This window comes from Medicago truncatula, chromosome 3 (assembly GCF_003473485.1).
Source record: "Medicago truncatula cultivar Jemalong A17 chromosome 3, MtrunA17r5.0-ANR, whole genome shotgun sequence".
NCBI lineage: Eukaryota > Viridiplantae > Streptophyta > Magnoliopsida > Fabales > Fabaceae > Medicago > Medicago truncatula.
Window position 1 is genome coordinate 40,728,050 of NC_053044.1, and position 17,841 is coordinate 40,745,890.

Here is a 17,841-nt window from a genome sequence, read left to right on the forward strand (position 1 = left end):
TAAAAAAGCAAAAGCAAAAAAAAAGTAAAAATTCTGAATATACTCTTCTTTGTCAAATATAAAAATATCTCACCTTGTTTTCCAACATCAAATACATATTATATTGGGTGCTAGTGGACATCAGGGCATAATGCTTGTTCCTTTGCGATAGAGGTTGTAGTGTGTGTGTATACAGAGAGAGAGAGAGAGAGCTACTTAGTGCTCCACTATCAGAAACTTATCCACAATATAGTATTAAGCAAAAGTATCAATATTTTGTCAATAATTCTATTCTGCGACACCAAGCAAAAGTAACCAATAAAATCATTAATCATATATATAATCTAGTGGTTGGTACGGAGATTCTAAGGCCTTTTTCAACATATATTCGTCAAAAGGTTATGTATAAGTACAATATTATTCTTTCAAAAAGAAAAGTACAATATTATTAAAATGAATTTTTAATTGATATCAGGTACTTTACTCTTTCTTTTATCACAAATAAGAAACTGAGGTCTAGCGCAACTGATCGATGAGCAGGGTGTGAGAGTGTTGTAAACCCTAGAGTGCAGAGTTCGATTTCTACTGATAAAAAATGAATCAATAAAATCCAAATAAATTCCAGTCACAAACAAAACTTGTATTGGTACATTTCCAATATAGAGCAGCATGCATGAGATCCTATTCTATACATAGTACTACACCATTCAATATCCTTTACAGTTTGTTTTAAGTCAGATCCATTGGACATTTTATACATCTAACTGCATACATGTAGATTGTGTGCTATACATCTCAAACAAGAGAAGCCAACTATTACAATATACAACTTTTGCAGTTTATCTCAAACTGTCAAAATAACAAACTCATCATCATGCCGTGCTTCTAGACGTGACTATAACCCAGGACATGACAAACATGGTGCATTGGTTAAGGACAAAGAGAACCTAGAAGACTTCTGAATTCTTATAGAAGAATTAAGAAGCAAAATTTGCCAAGTTTAACACAAAGATGGTAATCCAAACACGGTGCTTGAAGGGGACACTTTGGATATTCTTGGCAGTGAAGGACAGAGAATCGGATTCGGAGTTTATACTGTTGAACAGTCTTCTTAGACCCTTTTTTGTCCTTGAAGAAAGGTAGAACCCTGAGATAAAATCAAGACAGTTCGTCATTGCACGGAAAAAGAATGCATCAAATATCACCCATTTTTCAGGCATAATTGTGTCTTTCCTTTTAAGAAATGGTTAAAAATTATACACTCAGTAGCTTCTGGTTTGGCTCAAAGGGTCATAATCATAGGCCTCGCCGGCTTTAACAAACCGGCCCTTCACGCGCCTTCGGACATCAGCCCTTTCCTTGCGAGAGGCATATCTCACTCTTTTGTCAAACCTAAAAGATAATAACAATCAATGTTAAGTTAAATAAAGAGAAGCACTATTTCAAATTATGAAACAAGACTAATCCCGTAATTTCTAGCTTGGTAGCAAAGATGGTAACACAATAATCAAATTAGGTTTTTATAAAACCAGCTAGTAAAGTGAGTAATGCCACTGTTTAGAAACTCTTTTCAGACCATATATCTTTTAAGGGAAAGTTCATTAATCATTCCCACCCTAGTTAGGCGTTGTTCATTCAGAAAAGATGAAAAACACATTCATTAGGTGAATTTGTTCATTTAGTAGTTTACATTAAACATTACTATTGTAATTACTTACTTGCGTGTCTTTTTCTTTTCCTTGTATCGCATAACAGCACTACAGCGGTTAGCAGATTGTAGTTGTAGCTCATTCTCAGGACAAGTGTTTAACCAAGGAGGTTCTCCCATGAGAAGCATTGAAGAAGCTCCACAATCTTGATAGTCTCCAGCACCACCGTCTTCATTAATACCAGAAAAAGAAAGGCTCGATTGGGATTGCTTTGCAGTAATACAAAGATTTGGTTCAGTTTTAGTACTCAATATGGAATCTGCAGATGCTGCAGTGCTGCATGCTGGTTGTGCTGCATTGACATGTCCAATTGATGAACCCTGAACAAAAAAATTAGATGTAGAAAATAAGTACTCTACTTAAAATCAACCGAAGGTGTAAACAATTTGTATTAACGATAAGAACTTCCAATAGTAGACATAAGCTCTGTTTGGATAAGCAGCTTAATTAAGTGCTTATATAATCTATTTCTAATAAAGTCAAATTGTTTTTATATAAGATATAATAAACTGTTTTCATAAGCTATCTTGGAGAACTTATGGAAATAAGTTGAAAACAACTTATGGACATGTCATAAGTTGTTTCCATAAGCTCTCCCAAACAGTCTCACCAGTGCTTATGCTAATAAATAAGTTCAAATAAGCCAACACAATCAAATGATAGAAAAGGCAACATTATCACAGACAAAGAATGACAAGAGTTTAGTACCTCAGCAGCATTAGCATCTTGACAATTGGAATCTCCGGCAGACATGGCTTTTGCCCCAAATAAGCTGTTAAATCCACCATTTTCAAAAAGCTCTTCAGAATGAGTGAGGGCCATACCAAAAAGTTCATCATAGTTCTCCATATTTATATCCATTTCATCCATATCGAAATCACCATACAGATCATCATCATCATCACTTGCTTCACGGCAATTTGTAGCAGGACAGTATAACTGGAGATCAACAATGAGAGTTAGCTATCTGATTTGATGAAATTGTAAGAATTTCAATTATAAACCTCAGGTAGTGAAACTCGTTTAAGTAAACAAAATACAAGTTGACAAAATCATATATAATAATAGCCTTATTAATTAAGCTATCTACATGAAAGAAATGTTCCTGCTTCACCGATGATTAAGCTGTTTCTCTATGGCTTCTACAATGCTTATTATGAGACTCGCGATGAAAATGAAAATGACTGTATAACATTTAGATATACCTTTGGTACACATTCATTGGTAGATCCATCTGGGCGGTCGAGCATACGCGGTTCTTTGCTAGATTCGGGCATTGAAGATGTACCGGCGAAAGACTTATCCAAATCAGGTAGATCAGTAGCTTTATCTGAATCAGACACGTTCTGATTTTTTGGATCGACCCAAGCACTCCTATTCTCATTAATACTCATGAAACCTAGTTCTTGCTCACATGTAGTTTCACTCAGAGAAGGGATATCTAACACAAAAGACCATATCGAAGAAAGTTCCGCCGACGAAGGGCAACCTGAGTAGCAATTGATTGTTTGCCTCTTATGATTGGAAGATGTAGAGTTACCATGACCTAACCAATCACAATTCTGACAAAGTGAAACTTTCTCTTCAGAACACCTAACCAAAGCAGGTTGTGAACTGCATCTCTCACACAAAAGAGTCCTCGAATGTCTTCGAGCTAGGGTATTTGCTGAATGAACGTTTCGATCACATGACAAACATAAACATGCTGCATCGGATCGACAGTACACCATCGACCTCTGATCTCCACAAAAATCACATATGTAACCCATCTTTAAACTGTTTCTTTAGTCCTATAACTGTGAAACCTTCAGATAATTTGATAAAGATAGCTGAATTTCAATACTGTGGATTCGACCTGCAAAGAAACAAATGAATTGGTATTTATTAAGAGCATATAACTAGCAGTGTAAAGAGAAAAGAAAACAATAATTTGAATTATAAATACAACTTTGAACAATAGTATACATGCCATGACAAGTAATTCATAGTTTCATTCAACAAGGATCATAAAAACTTCCAAACAAGATAAAAGTATCAAGAAAAAGTTCAAAACAACAAAGTTTGTATAGTATTTGCTAAGAAGAACTTGCAAGGGGACTTTAGATTTGAAAATATAAATTATTGTACACACCAACTGAAATTTTCTTTTTTTTTTTTCACCATCATCAAAACAACAAAAAACAATTTCAACCAATAAAAAACCATCAAACAATTTCAAAGAATAAAAACTTAGCTATTAGTAGCAGATCAATATTAAAGAACCAAAAACTCATAGACTCATAAACATCACAAACACAGAATCATATGATATACCATAAAAAACATGAATAAAAGGGGAAAAATTAACAGAAACATTAAGAATAACTTATCTAATTAATTCAAACATCACATAGCAAAATAATTAACAATCTCTTAAAATTTTCATTGTCTTAGTACTCACCAAAAAAAATTTCATGCCCAGAAAAACATCAACTAAAACAAAAAACATATGAAACATGAAGAAAAAAAAAAAACATAAAAAAGTGCAAATAATGATAAGAAAATTACCTTAAGGCAAGGAAAACACAGGACAAGATCTGTAAGCAAAAGGGAGTTGATATTTTTGGTATGGAAAACCTGAAAGCAAAGAAAGAAGGTGAACTTTTTGAAGATATTTAAGATTTTTGTTGTGTTTCTCTCTCTCTCTCTTTTTCTTATGCTAAAGATATTTTAGAGTTCAGTTTTTGGAGTCAGAACCTGAGATAGATAAGCAAAGGTGTAGATAGATATTATTTGTAGGTTAGATATTATTTTGAAGGAATAATAATGGAAATGGTGTTTGATGTGTGTGTATGGTTAAAAGTGACATAATCAAAGTTGATAAAATTAAAAAGTGCAAAACAAAAAGAGTAAAAAAAAGATATAATGGAAGTGGGGTCATGTCCTTTTCCTAGTGAAAGGAAAAGGTTAGGACTTTCCTTTTGTTGGTCCCTCCCTCACAAATACATTAACTTAACTTAACAGCTGCTATTTTTAATATTATTTATTTATTGGGTCGTGCACTTTTTCAATCTGTCTTGTTGCCACTGTGATTGCACATGGTTATTCTTGCTTTTTTTTATTTTACTATATTTGTTTTTTTTTTTTAATTTTAAATATGAAATATTTGAAAAGATTAAATGAATAAATACTTAAATAGTCATTGTAAGGTTGAATTTGGTTGAAAAGTGCATCACATGCTTGTTGAGGTGGACAAATGGTAGCAATGTTTTGTGACCCTTTTTGGTTCTCTTTCTCTTTAAGATGGCCTTTTTAGACTTTGGTATTGGCAAGTCATCTATGGATTTTTTTTTTTTGGTACCTTGGTTTCGTACTCCTACAGCAATCACTTGCTCATTACTTCATTTACATAATAAATAAATAAATTACATCTCTATCACAAACACTGCCTACTTTGATTGATGTAATTACAGTAATTACTTACCTAATATCTACTTTTTACCCATGTTTGTCACTTTTTAAAAACAGTGATCTTATGTTATCTGAATAAAGAATTATTGAATAGAAAACATGGTCAATAAAGACTAGACAACTCAACTCTCATAACCCCCTTAAGTTGTATTTTCTATTCTTCATTGGTAGACAAAATTATTCATATTTTTTGTCTCTACTAATTTTGACTACTTTTATTGTATTTATTCATATATTTTTTTTCATATTTTTTATGAATGATTTTAACGATTTTTTATTTAATTATGTTCAAAAATCCGTTCATTAATACCGGTAGCCAATTGAAATGGTTTATAAATAAATAAAATAAAATAAAATAAAAACATTTTTGTAAACGTGTTCACTTTTTTAACTGAATTGTTTATAAAAATAAAGTCTCATAATAAGACAAGAGAACAAGATAAATGTCATCTAATAATTCATCGACTAAGTTATTATCGGATTCTCCTGCAATACCAAGAGTGAAAAAATGGCAATTGGATCATTTTCTTTCTTCATTATCTCATTCTCCCTCCTTCCTCAATTTGTTTCTAACTCACTTAATCTTTATTATCTCTCTTGATCTTCTTTTTATGTTTCTCTCTCTTGATCTTATGTCTAAAATTTAGAGAGAAATACATGTAATTAGTGGAAGAAGGGAGAAGGAGAGAATGAAGAAAAAGAGATGATTTAAATCCGAAAAAAATAAGTGTGCAATGAGATAGAAGATAAAAAAACAAGATAATAATTTAATAATAAAAAGAGTGAATGAATAAAAGAGAAATCGTACAAGAAAATGAATTCTCTCATTTTTTCTTATAAAAGAAAAAACGAGATTTTAGATCCACCGCAATATTGAGATTCAAATTTTAACACAATCCAAATCTTTTAAACGTATGTATAATACTATTGTTTTTTTTTTGTTTGGTCTATATGTTTTTTACGAATATAAAATGAAAATGGTGACATAAGATTTATACTTACACGTCACATATTATGGTCGGTTACATATGGACTATTAATTTATCAACTAAATTTATATAAAATAGAGCACTCGTTAGACTTAATTCATAATCCTTGTATTCTACTTGCTTTTTGTGTTTGATATATAAAGTTTTACAAACAAAAATGATGAAACAAGAGTTAAACTATACAAATATCATGGTCGGCTATAGAAACTTATTTAAAATAGAGCGCACTATAGTTTGACACAATAATTTTTTTTTTTAAGGAAGTTTGACACAATATATGCCTCGTACTATCCTTTTTTTTATTGCTATTAATTAACCTATGGTATTTGGTAAAAAAAAGTAATTTATTATTTTGGCCATTAAAAGTTAAAAGTCTTAATGATTTTATTTTATTTTTTACATTTTCTACATAATAAATTGATTTAAATGTGCCACCATAGACTTGGGGTTGGGTGTAGTAGATGATCTACATCCTTGTTTATTTATCTAAGTGCAAAATTGATTTGCGCACTACGAAGGAAGATTTTGTATGTTCGTTGAGTGTGTTAATTTCATATATTTGACATACGTAATTACGTATCCTCATTTCGAAAGGAATGTTTACCAAAGAAAAACACAATCCTTCTTTGACGCGTAGGCAGCTAAGGGAAACAAGTTTTATTTATAATTGAGGAGCATATAAGTTATCTCTATGATAATTTTAAGGAAAAAGGGGATAAATATGAAGAAAAATGGAAAGAGATAATCAACTTATACAAATAATTAATGTAAGAAAAAACTTATGAAAATTAATTTTACTTGTAACGAAATAGCTTCTTAATTTATTTATTTTTGGTGAACATTTATAAAATAGCTTTGGAAGATAGACCGGTTCACTTGAAGAGGATCTTATTTATGATCAGACTCTATAGTATTTTGCATGAATAGGCACTGTAATATCCAGTAACTAAAATTCATATTAAACAAGATCATTCAATTTTAAATAACTTAAAATTGAATGATTTTTATTAATAATGATTTTAATTATAAAATTTAACTCCTTTAAAAAAATATAATTTAACTAAAATAAACACTTGATTGTCATGTAAGCACAACTCAGTTGATAGCTCCAATGACAAGTATTATGCAGGGTCGGGTTTTAAACCTCAAACTCTCGATTTCTCCGTATTTAAAATGTGTGATCCCAAATCACTGGACTACTTGGAAGAAAAAAAAAATAGTTTATCCAATATATAAGTAATACATGATTAATCAAGTGAAGGAGAAAGTGGGTGTAATATAAGACAATAAATAAGTAAAGATTGCCTTATTTTTTTTAAAGAAATTGATAACATAGTTTTATTTGAACGATCGAGGTTTGAATCTCAAATTACTCATCTATTCACATTTAAAATGTGTGAATCTAATCACTAAACCACTTAAAAATTTAAAAAATAGATATGTATGATTTTTTATTTTTTTTTTGTAGATAGACGAGATGACAAAGTCATCATAAACTCACACATACAAAGTGGAGGTACTAGGATTTGAACCCCGATCATAATATTCAATCTAACAATTTCGACATTTTTGTCAGTTGAGCTAGGACATATACGTGTGATGTGATTTTATACGTTAGTGTTAATGTTAATTTTTTTTTTAGAAGCATAGAGTATCTTTTGTAGAAATAAAAAAAAAGTTGAGTATATGCAACCCAAAAGTATAGTTGAATAATTAAATGCTATTTTGCAAGTGGCATAGATTTGAAAATAAACATGAAAGGGAAGAGTTTTTGTAAAATATCACGGAAAAGTTGCACTTTTTGTGATGGTGGGGTTGAATTGGATATTTTCAATATTGTCGATTTAGTGAGTGGACATTGTAGTATGATATTTAAATTAGCATTAAGTTCCAAAAAAAAAATACCTTATCTACAGAAACAGTTTCATAGGATATTTTTCTTTTTATAGTCGTGCTCGTGCTCCCTCCACTTCTTCTCTTTGATTGCCACTTGTTACCTGCTCATTTTCTTGAACCACCTCTCTTTGCTTCCAAGCAGTAGACTATGTATGCACCAAGCTTGGATTTAAGAAGGACATAATTTAAAGAGGAATGATATTTTGACATCTAATTTCAAATAATTTTGGATGATAACTTTTTTCCTTCATTTTTATTGGATAATAACAATAGAGAGAGAGAAAAAAAAAAAGGAAGAGAAAGAATAAAAATACAATGTAAGTATGAAAGAGAGAATTATCATCAAAGTTGTTAAAAATGATTGTCAAAATATCATTCCTCTAGTTTAAATTGCAATAAGATTAAGAATCTTATATTCACTTTTTTTGTACAACTTCTATGCACTTTTCTATATTTAATTAGGTATACACTTTGTGATTATTATTATATACAAAGAATACGTTAGGACAATTGCTTTAACTTATTCTCACCGTTTTTTCACCTAAACTATTTTAAGGCATTGAATTAATTATTTTTTAAGGAAAGACGTTGTTGAATTAGATGAAAACCAAGTGTAAAGTCCATTTCATTCCGAATTAAATTAGAATGTTACACGGTCTCATGAACATAGCTTAGTTGATAGAACAATACATTATTATATGCAGAGGTTGGGGTTCGAACTCCAGACACCCCACTTATTCACCTTATAAGGTGAATTATAGTCACTAAACTACCTGAAAAAGAAAAAAAAAATCGAACATTACACTACGCAAAAAAAACAATCAAACGTTACATTTTACACTTCTAATTTGACCGCTCTATTCATTGCCTCCCATAATCCAAGTGTTTCACATTCATGAGTTGTGATCGTTGGATGTATTCAATTTTTAAGTGTTGAGATAAAGTTACCTTGTACATCACGGATACAACAACTGAATCTTGTGGCATCTAGGGTTCGGTAAAAACTATCATCAATGTTACACTTCAATCTTCTCAGGTCGGGATGTTGTCATGTTGAACTATCGATGCGTTGTTTGAGTTTGTACTTTTTGTTGCGTCTCTCTAGGGTCGAGTTCCATTCATGACATCGCACTTGAGGCATTCGAACTAATTTCTTGTACATTCAATTTGAGTATCATTCCATACTGAGATATTTCTATTATTCTAAAGATCAGAATTATGAATACTATTGTCACTATTTTTAAGAACAACGAAAAAGAATAGAAACATTTGTATAAAAAAAATGTGGAGAGAGATTACACTTAGTTTTGCACATAAGTGCAAAATTCTAGGGGGGTATTTGATCATAACCGTAAACAGTTAACATAAAAATTTGACGGAGGGGGTAAATAGATTAACGTTATTTAATTTCATGGGGATAATTGAAGTTTTGTTAATTTCAGGGGGTAATTGACGAAACCTACAATTTCAAGTGAGAAATTGACTATTTACTCAAATTTTATCATATTCAAATTCATCACCGCATAAAATGGTGAGATTTATGTATTTTTCATCCAATAATAAAATGAATATTTAAAATATAGTGTTAGAGTCCATTTCGAAAAGTTGAGGGTTGTAGTTGGTGTTGTTATTTGTCGAATTCTGCTCTTCACCCTGCACATTCTGCTCGCGCCCTGCAGCATAGCCAAAAATACCCTTGCGCAAGTTAACTAGTGCATGTGTTAATCACTGTGCCACTTAACTAACGCTGCGTGAGTTAACTAGCGCAGCGTTAGTTAACTCACGCTATGTGTTATCTTAAACAAGGCAGAACACCTCATTTCCTCATTCTCATCTAAAACTTCAAAAAATCTCAAAAATCTCTCTCAAATCACCCAAATCCAAAATTCCTTCAAGTTCAAATCAAACAACACTCCAATAACAAGTAAGTTTTCATGATCAAACACCATTAACCTTTTATGTTTATATGTTATATTTTTCTCATAAATTAGAATTTTTTTAGATTTAGAATTTGTTTAAATTTTGGTGTTTTTGGCAAGAAATCATACAACGTTTTCATGTAAATGACTTGTGTTGCTTAAATGTTTAGATGTTTGCATGTTTATGTTGTAGTTTTGAGTTTTAGCGAATTTTTTTAGACTAGGGTTTGTTTAAATTTTGATTTTTTTTTGCAAGATATGATACAATGTTACATGCAAATGACTTATCTTGCTTAATTGTGTTTGGATGTTTGCATGTTAATGTTGTAGTTATGAGTTTTAGGGTTTATGTATAATTTGCACTCCAAGTGTTTGATGAATTGTTTGAATGAGTTTTTCATTGATTGTTTTTAGTTTCTTATTGTGTAGATTTGAAGCAATGGCCGGGTGAATCGACGTTCATGCATAATTCAACGGCGGAGAACCGCAGAGGTTGAAGGTTCGGTGCCTTGGTGTAACGTTAAGAGGTCTAAAGGATGAACTCGCTAAATTCAACCAAGGAGTCAACCCCATAGACACAAGGATGATGGAACACGTTCGGTATAAACGTCCAACACTCGACGAGGGTAGGGTATCATTCACTTGGGTGGAATTAAAGAACGACGAAAACGTGACGAGCATGTTTTGGGAGCACAACATGTTTCAGTGGATCGATATGCGGGTGACGTTGCTGAGATCAACGGAAGATATCATCAAAAGTTTAATTCCGCCAGAAGATCGTCATTAGGTACCGAATGAATGCACCTTCAAACTACAACAATTGTGTTCCTATGGATGAGGTAATTCAAACTTGTCAAACGACAAGTCATCAGCATTCGCCCGACATTCATATTTTTCCTTTGAAAAGATTAAATTATTGTTAAGCTGATTTAGATGAAGGTATTGAAATGTCAAGAAATGAACCTCATTTTGTTGGCACTTGAATACCATCATCTAAAGCAAGCATAACAAAAATTTATTATTTTCAAAGGAAAAACATGAATGCCGGGCGAAATGCTTGAGTCCTGTTGTTTGGCCAGTTTGAATTTACCCCATTCAAAGGTAACACAATTGTTGTAGTTGGAAGGTACAAACGTTCGGTATAAACGTCCAAAAGATCGTTAGTAGGTACGGAATGAATGCACCTTCCAACTGCAACAATTGTTTTCCTTTGAATGGGGTAATTCAAACTTGTTAAACGGCATGACTCCAACATCTGATAAGCATCTTGAATAATGGTATTATTTGTTAAACGGTCAGTGGTGCGTGACTTAAGTCACGCAAAGCTTATAAGGTGCGCTAGGGGTGTTCGCGGTCCGGTTTGGATCGGTTTTGAGGTTAAAAATCAACCGATCCAAAATAAAAATCATGTGCGGTTCGGTTCGGTTTGGATGATTATGTTAAAAAAATCCGAACCGATCCGATCCAAATATATGCGGTTTAATTTGGATTGGTTTTTGGATATCCAAAGTGTAACATGTAATTTTTTTTTAATATTAATATTACTCATACACAATAAAATAATAGGTTTGATACAAAATATGACACAAATTTATTAAAAAAGTTAACATTACACAATGAAAATGATTGATTATATTTGAAATAGATGAAGTAGTAATAATATAGATTAAATTAATGCAATATATAAGATTAAATACCAATAAGCAATATATTAGTGCAATATATAATACTAATAAAATAATAAATAAGTATAAAAATTTACTTTTGCGGTTCGGTTTGGTTCGGTTCGGTTTTGAAAACGCAATCCGAAATCCGATCCGATCATAGCGGTTTTTCCAAAACAACATCCAAAAATATTCGGTTTTTTGCAGTTTTCGGTTTTTTTGGATCGGTTTGCGGTTTTATTTTGGATCGGTTTGGATTTGAACACCCCTAAGGTGCGCTACTTAAGTCACACTGCGTGACTTAACTAGCGCAAGGGCATATTTGGAATGCTTGCAGGGCGCGAGTGATATGTGCTGGGTGAAGAGCAGAATTCTTATTTGTCAGCACTACTCAATATAAAATAGGCTAAAATGCACTTTTGACCCCTTATGTTTGGCTCCGTAGTAATTTTGGCCCCCTTTTAAAAAAAATCAATTTCTAGCCCCCTTAGCCCGTTTTGCAATTCATAGGCCCCTCTGATTTTGACCCGATCAAAACCCAGGTGCCCATTAGGGGGACGACACGTGGAATTTAATGAATTAAAATTAAAAAAAAAATCAGCTAATTATTTGTATAATTAAATAAGTAAAAAAAAAATTGCAATAACTCATAAACCGAGCTATCATCTTCACCTTCAACATCATATTATTCATCCTTCAAAATCCATAAACATAACACAACAACCTCCTGAAATTCCTGAAATTGATAGTGTAGTTGTTGAAAAACAAGAAGAGGGTTTGAATGTGGTTGTGAAAAGGAGTAGAGAGATATTGAGGGAAGAAGTGAGAGACAATGTTACACAAATTGGGTCGGGAAGGTTCAGAGTTTGGTTAAGGCTTTTGAGAAGTTTTTGTTTGAACCTAAGAATGAGGGTGATGATCAATAAAAGGAGGAGGAGAAGGAATCTGGTTCTTCATCTTGTGCAACAAATTTGGTTTTGACATCTCAGAATCTTGGGTTGAAATCCCTCTCTAATTCCGTCACTAAATTTTATGACCAAGGAATTTGTGAGGAATTTTATGTTTTCCGTCACAAATTTCCCTCCCTAATTTTGCTTTTCCTAATAGTGAATTAGTTTGAAGGATGAATAATATGATGTTGAAGGTGAAGATGATGAATACAATGGCGGGGTGTATGAGTTTTTGCAAATTTTTTTATTTCTTTTTTTACTTATTTAATTATGTAAATAATTAGCTGTTTTTTATTTATTTTAATTCATTAAATTCCACGTGTCGTCCCCCGAATGGGCACTTGGGTTTTGACTGAGTCAAAATCGAAGGGGGCCTATGAATTGCAATAGATGGTAAAGTTAGGGGGCTGAAAAGTGATTTTTTTTTAATAAGGGACCAAAATTGTTACGGAGCCAAACTTAGGGAACTAAAAGTGCAATTTAGCCTAAAGTACTAACAATAATGTTCCCTTTTCAATATCTACTCTCTTATTTGGCAAAATTGATGTGGGTCCCACTCTATTATACAAATTTCTTTCTCAATCCAAATAACATTCAAATTCATCCCTAAAAAAAAAAAAACACATTCAAATTCTATAAATTTTGTGTTTTTTTTTTATGCTTTCCTTCTTCTCATGTCCAAGTTGAATGTGTAGTCATTATACAAGTGTAAAAGAAATACTTCTTTTGTTCGAACAACGCCCATAGTCATTATACATTTGCAAAGAAATGCAACGCTTGAGGCAATAATAATCATATGGTACTCTTAAGGATAGTTAGTTTTGGTTTGTTTTCTCTGTGGTGGCTTCTTTTGTTCTTTGTCTAATTTTTTTTTGTTTCCTTTACTGCATTTGCAAAACAAGAACTATTGTAATTTCCTAATAAATTTATGATTTAAGGTTGTTACATTCTTTACATACATTACCTTCTTAAGAGGTATATTGTATATTCATTCATACATTGACCACACCTGTGTTCTAACAGTGCTATTGTTGCAATATTGCATATATCCAATCTTGCTTAAAGTGTCTTCTATATTGTTGAGTTGACGAGTTTTCACTCCTAAATTTTGTTCAGCTAATAGTTTATTTTAAAGTTTAAGTGTTTCTAACTTCTCTAAATATATGATAGGTAATCAAGCTTAAATTAATTTTTTTATGTTTATTTGCTTTCTTTTTTCAGACAAGGCATGATTCCGAATATTAGAATGTGGAGTAATTTTGTTGAAAGGGCCTGAGAATGTTTATTATTGCATATGTAATTAAGATTTTTTTTTTAATGACAGAGAGCTTGAGAAAGATGTTGAAACTGTGATTAATAATATTTTAAAAATTGAGATACGCTATGGATCTGAGAAAGTTTCTTATTACTTACTGTTTTCTCAATATTAACTTGAAAGATGTTGAGAAAGATATTAACTTGATATACGTACTGTTTGTGTTTTCTTCTATGGAAATAGTGTGTGAAAGGAATTCTGTTATTGTTGCAATACGTTTGCATAAATATATAGAAGCTGAATTGCAGGGACATTACAGGTTTTGTGTTTGAGTATTTGGGCATATATACGTAAAATACAGGTTTGTGTCTGATCCACTGTTTTATGATGTCTATATTCAAGTGATATTGTGAACCATATTTGACTCGTGCGGAAGTACGGGTGGGAGATCTAGTTTATACTTATCTAATTTTCTTTTTTTGTTGAAAGACTTATCTAGAGAAGTTGTTATCAAATAATATGTATTTGAAGAATGTCAGAAACACCGACTTTTTAACACTATTTAGCACTCACTTTTTTGTTAGATGAAATTCATGTATGTCGCACCATTTTTTATGGGTTTTATTTTTAAAGTGCAGACCCACAATAATTTAAACCAATAAAAAAGTAAGTATTAGAGAGTCTTTAAAATAGAGTGTTGCTACCACTACTCATATGTATTTTGAATAAATACCATTAATTTAGATTTTTAATTAAAAAATTACATTTACAAGTAAAATCATTATTTGTTTGGCTTAATTACATGTTTAATCCCTTATGTTTATTTTAGGTTATAAGTTGATTCCTTCAGTTTTAAAAGTTTCAAGTTAATCCCTTACGTTTTAAAGGTTTCAAGTTGGTCTCAAACGTTATTCACGTTAAAATAAGTTAGACCCTTTCGCGACATGATATTGAGTTTAATAAAACAAAAAAACTAAAAAAAATATTTTAAAAATGATTTTCTAAATAAGTTAAATTTTATCTCCCATATTGTCAACCAAATCTTTTAACGGTTAAGTGACGGAGGCACTAACTTATTTCAATGTGAGTAACGTTTTGAACCAACTTGAAATTTTTAAAATATAAAGGGTCAACTTGAAACTTTTAAAATATAAGGGACCAACTTAAAACCTAAAATAAACATAGGGAACTAAACATGCAATTAAGTCTATTTGTTTTTAGGTTTTTTTATAAACAAATGTTGATAAAGTTAGTGGTTTACTGTTTTTTGAGTTAAAACCGAGGACCTCCTCCTTAATTTATTTTTTTAATGTATGCATCTTTTCCCACTAAAAGAATATAGATTCTCGGTTCTTTTAGAATTTGGATTATTTGTTAGTTTGGAGTTCAAATACCGGCAAAAAAAAATCTATAAACTATGAAGTATAGGGATACAAGAGAGAAGAGAAGAAGTTATGCTTTTGGTAAAAAGAAAAATAATTTTAACAACAGGAAAAGGTAAGGGAAAGAAAGTGACATTATTGGTTAATTTTTTTAGTGTCTTTTAAATTTTTAAATTAATATTGTTGTTGTTGGACATCTTCGAAGTTTTGTAAGATAGTAATACCTTATCTTGAAAAATATTTTTATTTAATTCTATCAATTGTATTTTATGAGGAAACCGAGGGTGTATTTCAAATTGCCAACAATTATTCTAACTCTCGTCTTCTTCTGATACTTGTTTTCTAATTCAATAAGTATCAAAAGAGACCAGCTTTCTAATTTACTCATTGACCTATATCATCTTTCTAATTGAATCCCATAAAATGTTTATGGAGAAAATATTTTGGAGCTAACGTGAGTACGTGACAAGATCACTTTCCACTTATAATCGATAGGTAATTTAATCCAAATTAATAAAATTTCATATATAATTTTTGTTTTCTTTCCTTTCTATTTTTTTATGTTTGATTTATGCCCACCATAATCTTGATTTCGTTTTTTATTTTTAACATATTTTGTCTGTTTTTTTTTTTTTTTTGAATCCAAATTTGAGTGGTTCTGCATTATGACTATCCTAGTTCTTTTTTTCTTTTTGAAAGGATGACTATCCTAGTTCTAGACTTAGTTTTTATTTTGAATGAATTTAAAACTAGGGTTAGGCTATATATGATGTACTTAGTCTCTCTCGATGTTCCTCTTGAGTGGTTCATAGAAAAGCAATTTTGAATCATGCATGTTCTTATAAATTAATGCAAATGCATTAAAATTACATTTCTTTACAAGGTTTGATAACTTGATTCAAATCATAGTGATGAGTGATTTTAATCATTGTTTCCTGTTTAGCAAATTACATGATTTCAAATATAATTTGAATAAAGTTGTTAAAAATGTTGGTTTGAATTATGTTTAAAGGTCTCAACTCTCAAGTTCGATTCTTCCCGCCCCTGGCATTAATTTAGATGAGCTAGTCTAGCTTTTTCAAAAAAGAAAACAAAGAATTATGGTGGTTTGAATCACGTAGGTTTTGATGTTTCATGATATTGATATCAATCAAAATATCGTGATTAGAATCATATACTTATGTGATTCGGATCACTTTAATGTTTTTTTTATCTTAAATGTCAATTATAAAGTTGTAACGTGGATCACTTTGAATATGTGATTCAAATCAACTTGGCAAATGATGATGATTTGAATCAACATACAAAGGTGATCTAAATCCAACATCTGTTTTCTCACATTTTTAATGCACGAGATTTGTTTCCTCGTAACTGCTCCTTTAAATACCCCATTTACTAACACAATAGAATGTAAGCTTACATTTCCTAAGAAAACTCATTTTATTGAGATGTAAATTGGAAACTCTTTTCTTATCAAAAGCGAAGAGTGAGACCGAGAGAGAGGATTTGATAGGATTCAAGTACACGAGTGTTACATGATTATGATTGAGGGTTGTTGAATCTAATTAGGGCTGAAGCACCACTAAAAAAAAATTAAGGCTGAAGCAAAAGAAATTATGTTCTTTTCTTTGGAGTCGAGATTCTATAATTTGAGCTGGAATCTATTTGTGTTCATCTATGAGAAAGATGAAACACACATTTGAAAAAATTAAGATTCAAGAAACCGGAGGTTTCAAGAATTTGGTGTTGGTGTTAAATCAAGATTGAGATACAAATATCAAATTTTGAAAGGAATCCAAAATTTGGGGTTTCTTGGTGCAATTAGAAATTGAAGGGTAGTGAACCGCTGGGATTTAGTTTCACAGTAGTTGAAGCAATTTAGTTTGTAATCATACAAACAATTCGTACTTTAATAATGAAAGACTTGTAATTTGAAGCAGCCCATCAAATTGATATTTGTTCAGCCACAAACTTTATGGCATGAAACGATTGAGATATGTCATATGCGACAAAGTTTGTGGTTGAACAAATAAAAATTTAGTGTCGTTTTTCTATGTCCCTCAACTCTTATTTGTTAATCATTGAAAAAACAGCTCAATTGTTGTGAAAATTTTCTTTAATGTTTATACTTAAAAAATTTCACGAAGATTTGTATTTTCTAAATGTGCAGAAAATCATGATCATCAAAGAGTGAAAATCTTCCTTTTGTACATAACCAACAAAGCTCCATTTTAGTACGAAACTAGTTTTGTTAAGATTTTGTTTTTTTTTTTATCTTAGTATATTTGATTCTAACTTCTAAGGTAAAAATCATAACTCCGGGGTGTACTTGTTGGTAAATTGTACACTTTATAGCTTATAGTGATTCATTGTGTAATTTTGTTTGTTGTAGGATCATGTAATCATTGTCTCAATTTGTGTGTGTTAAATCTATCAAATAGTTAATGCCCTAGTTGGATTTCCTATCGATTAGAGATTTAAATATTCTATGAGAAATGTTAACTAGTGTCTAAATTAATATAAAAATTTTGTATTGAAAAATGATGAAAAGTTGAATGTTCCATTTTAAAAAAGTCAAAAAGTTATCGTCTTTAATAAAAAATTCTATTTTTAACTTTTTTAACTAGTGTTCCGGAGGCACTGATTAA

General features: G+C 31.0%; 1 protein-coding gene across 3 annotated transcripts; it reads right to left on the bottom strand.

Moving 5' to 3' along the window:
- Nucleotides 1–598: 598 nt before the first annotated feature.
- Nucleotides 599–4,474, bottom strand: LOC11435974 (zinc finger protein CONSTANS-LIKE 9). 3 transcript variants are annotated; one of them, XM_024779771.2, is made up of 6 exons: nt 4,236–4,474; nt 2,894–3,543; nt 2,397–2,627; nt 1,698–2,008; nt 1,213–1,371; nt 599–1,126 (listed from the first exon to the last, which is right to left on the bottom strand). In XM_024779771.2, exons 2-5 carry the CDS (start codon nt 3,455–3,457, stop codon nt 1,242–1,244), a joined length of 1,236 nt encoding a protein of 411 aa, XP_024635539.1. In that variant the 5' UTR covers nt 3,458–3,543; nt 4,236–4,474; the 3' UTR covers nt 599–1,126; nt 1,213–1,241. The 3 variants fall into 3 exon arrangements, with proteins under 3 accessions (XP_024635539.1, XP_003601522.1, XP_024635538.1); XM_003601474.4 differs by having other exon boundaries at nt 1,240–1,371; nt 4,236–4,473; XM_024779770.2 differs by having other exon boundaries at nt 599–1,371; nt 4,236–4,473.
- Nucleotides 4,475–17,841: the final 13,367 nt, after the last annotated feature.

Excerpts from the sequence above, each read along its gene's own strand:
- LOC11435974 (XM_024779771.2), bottom strand. The coding sequence starts at position 3,457 with ATGGGTTACATATGTGATTTTTGTGGAGATCAGAGGTCGATGGTGTAC. Across the intron at positions 2,628-2,893 it reads CCAATGAATGTGTACCAAAG|TTATACTGTCCTGCTACAAA; the intron begins GTATATCTAAAT and ends GTTGATCTCCAG. Across the intron at positions 1,372-1,697 it reads GAAAAGAAAAAGACACGCAA|GTTTGACAAAAGAGTGAGAT; the intron begins GTAAGTAATTAC and ends ATTATCTTTTAG.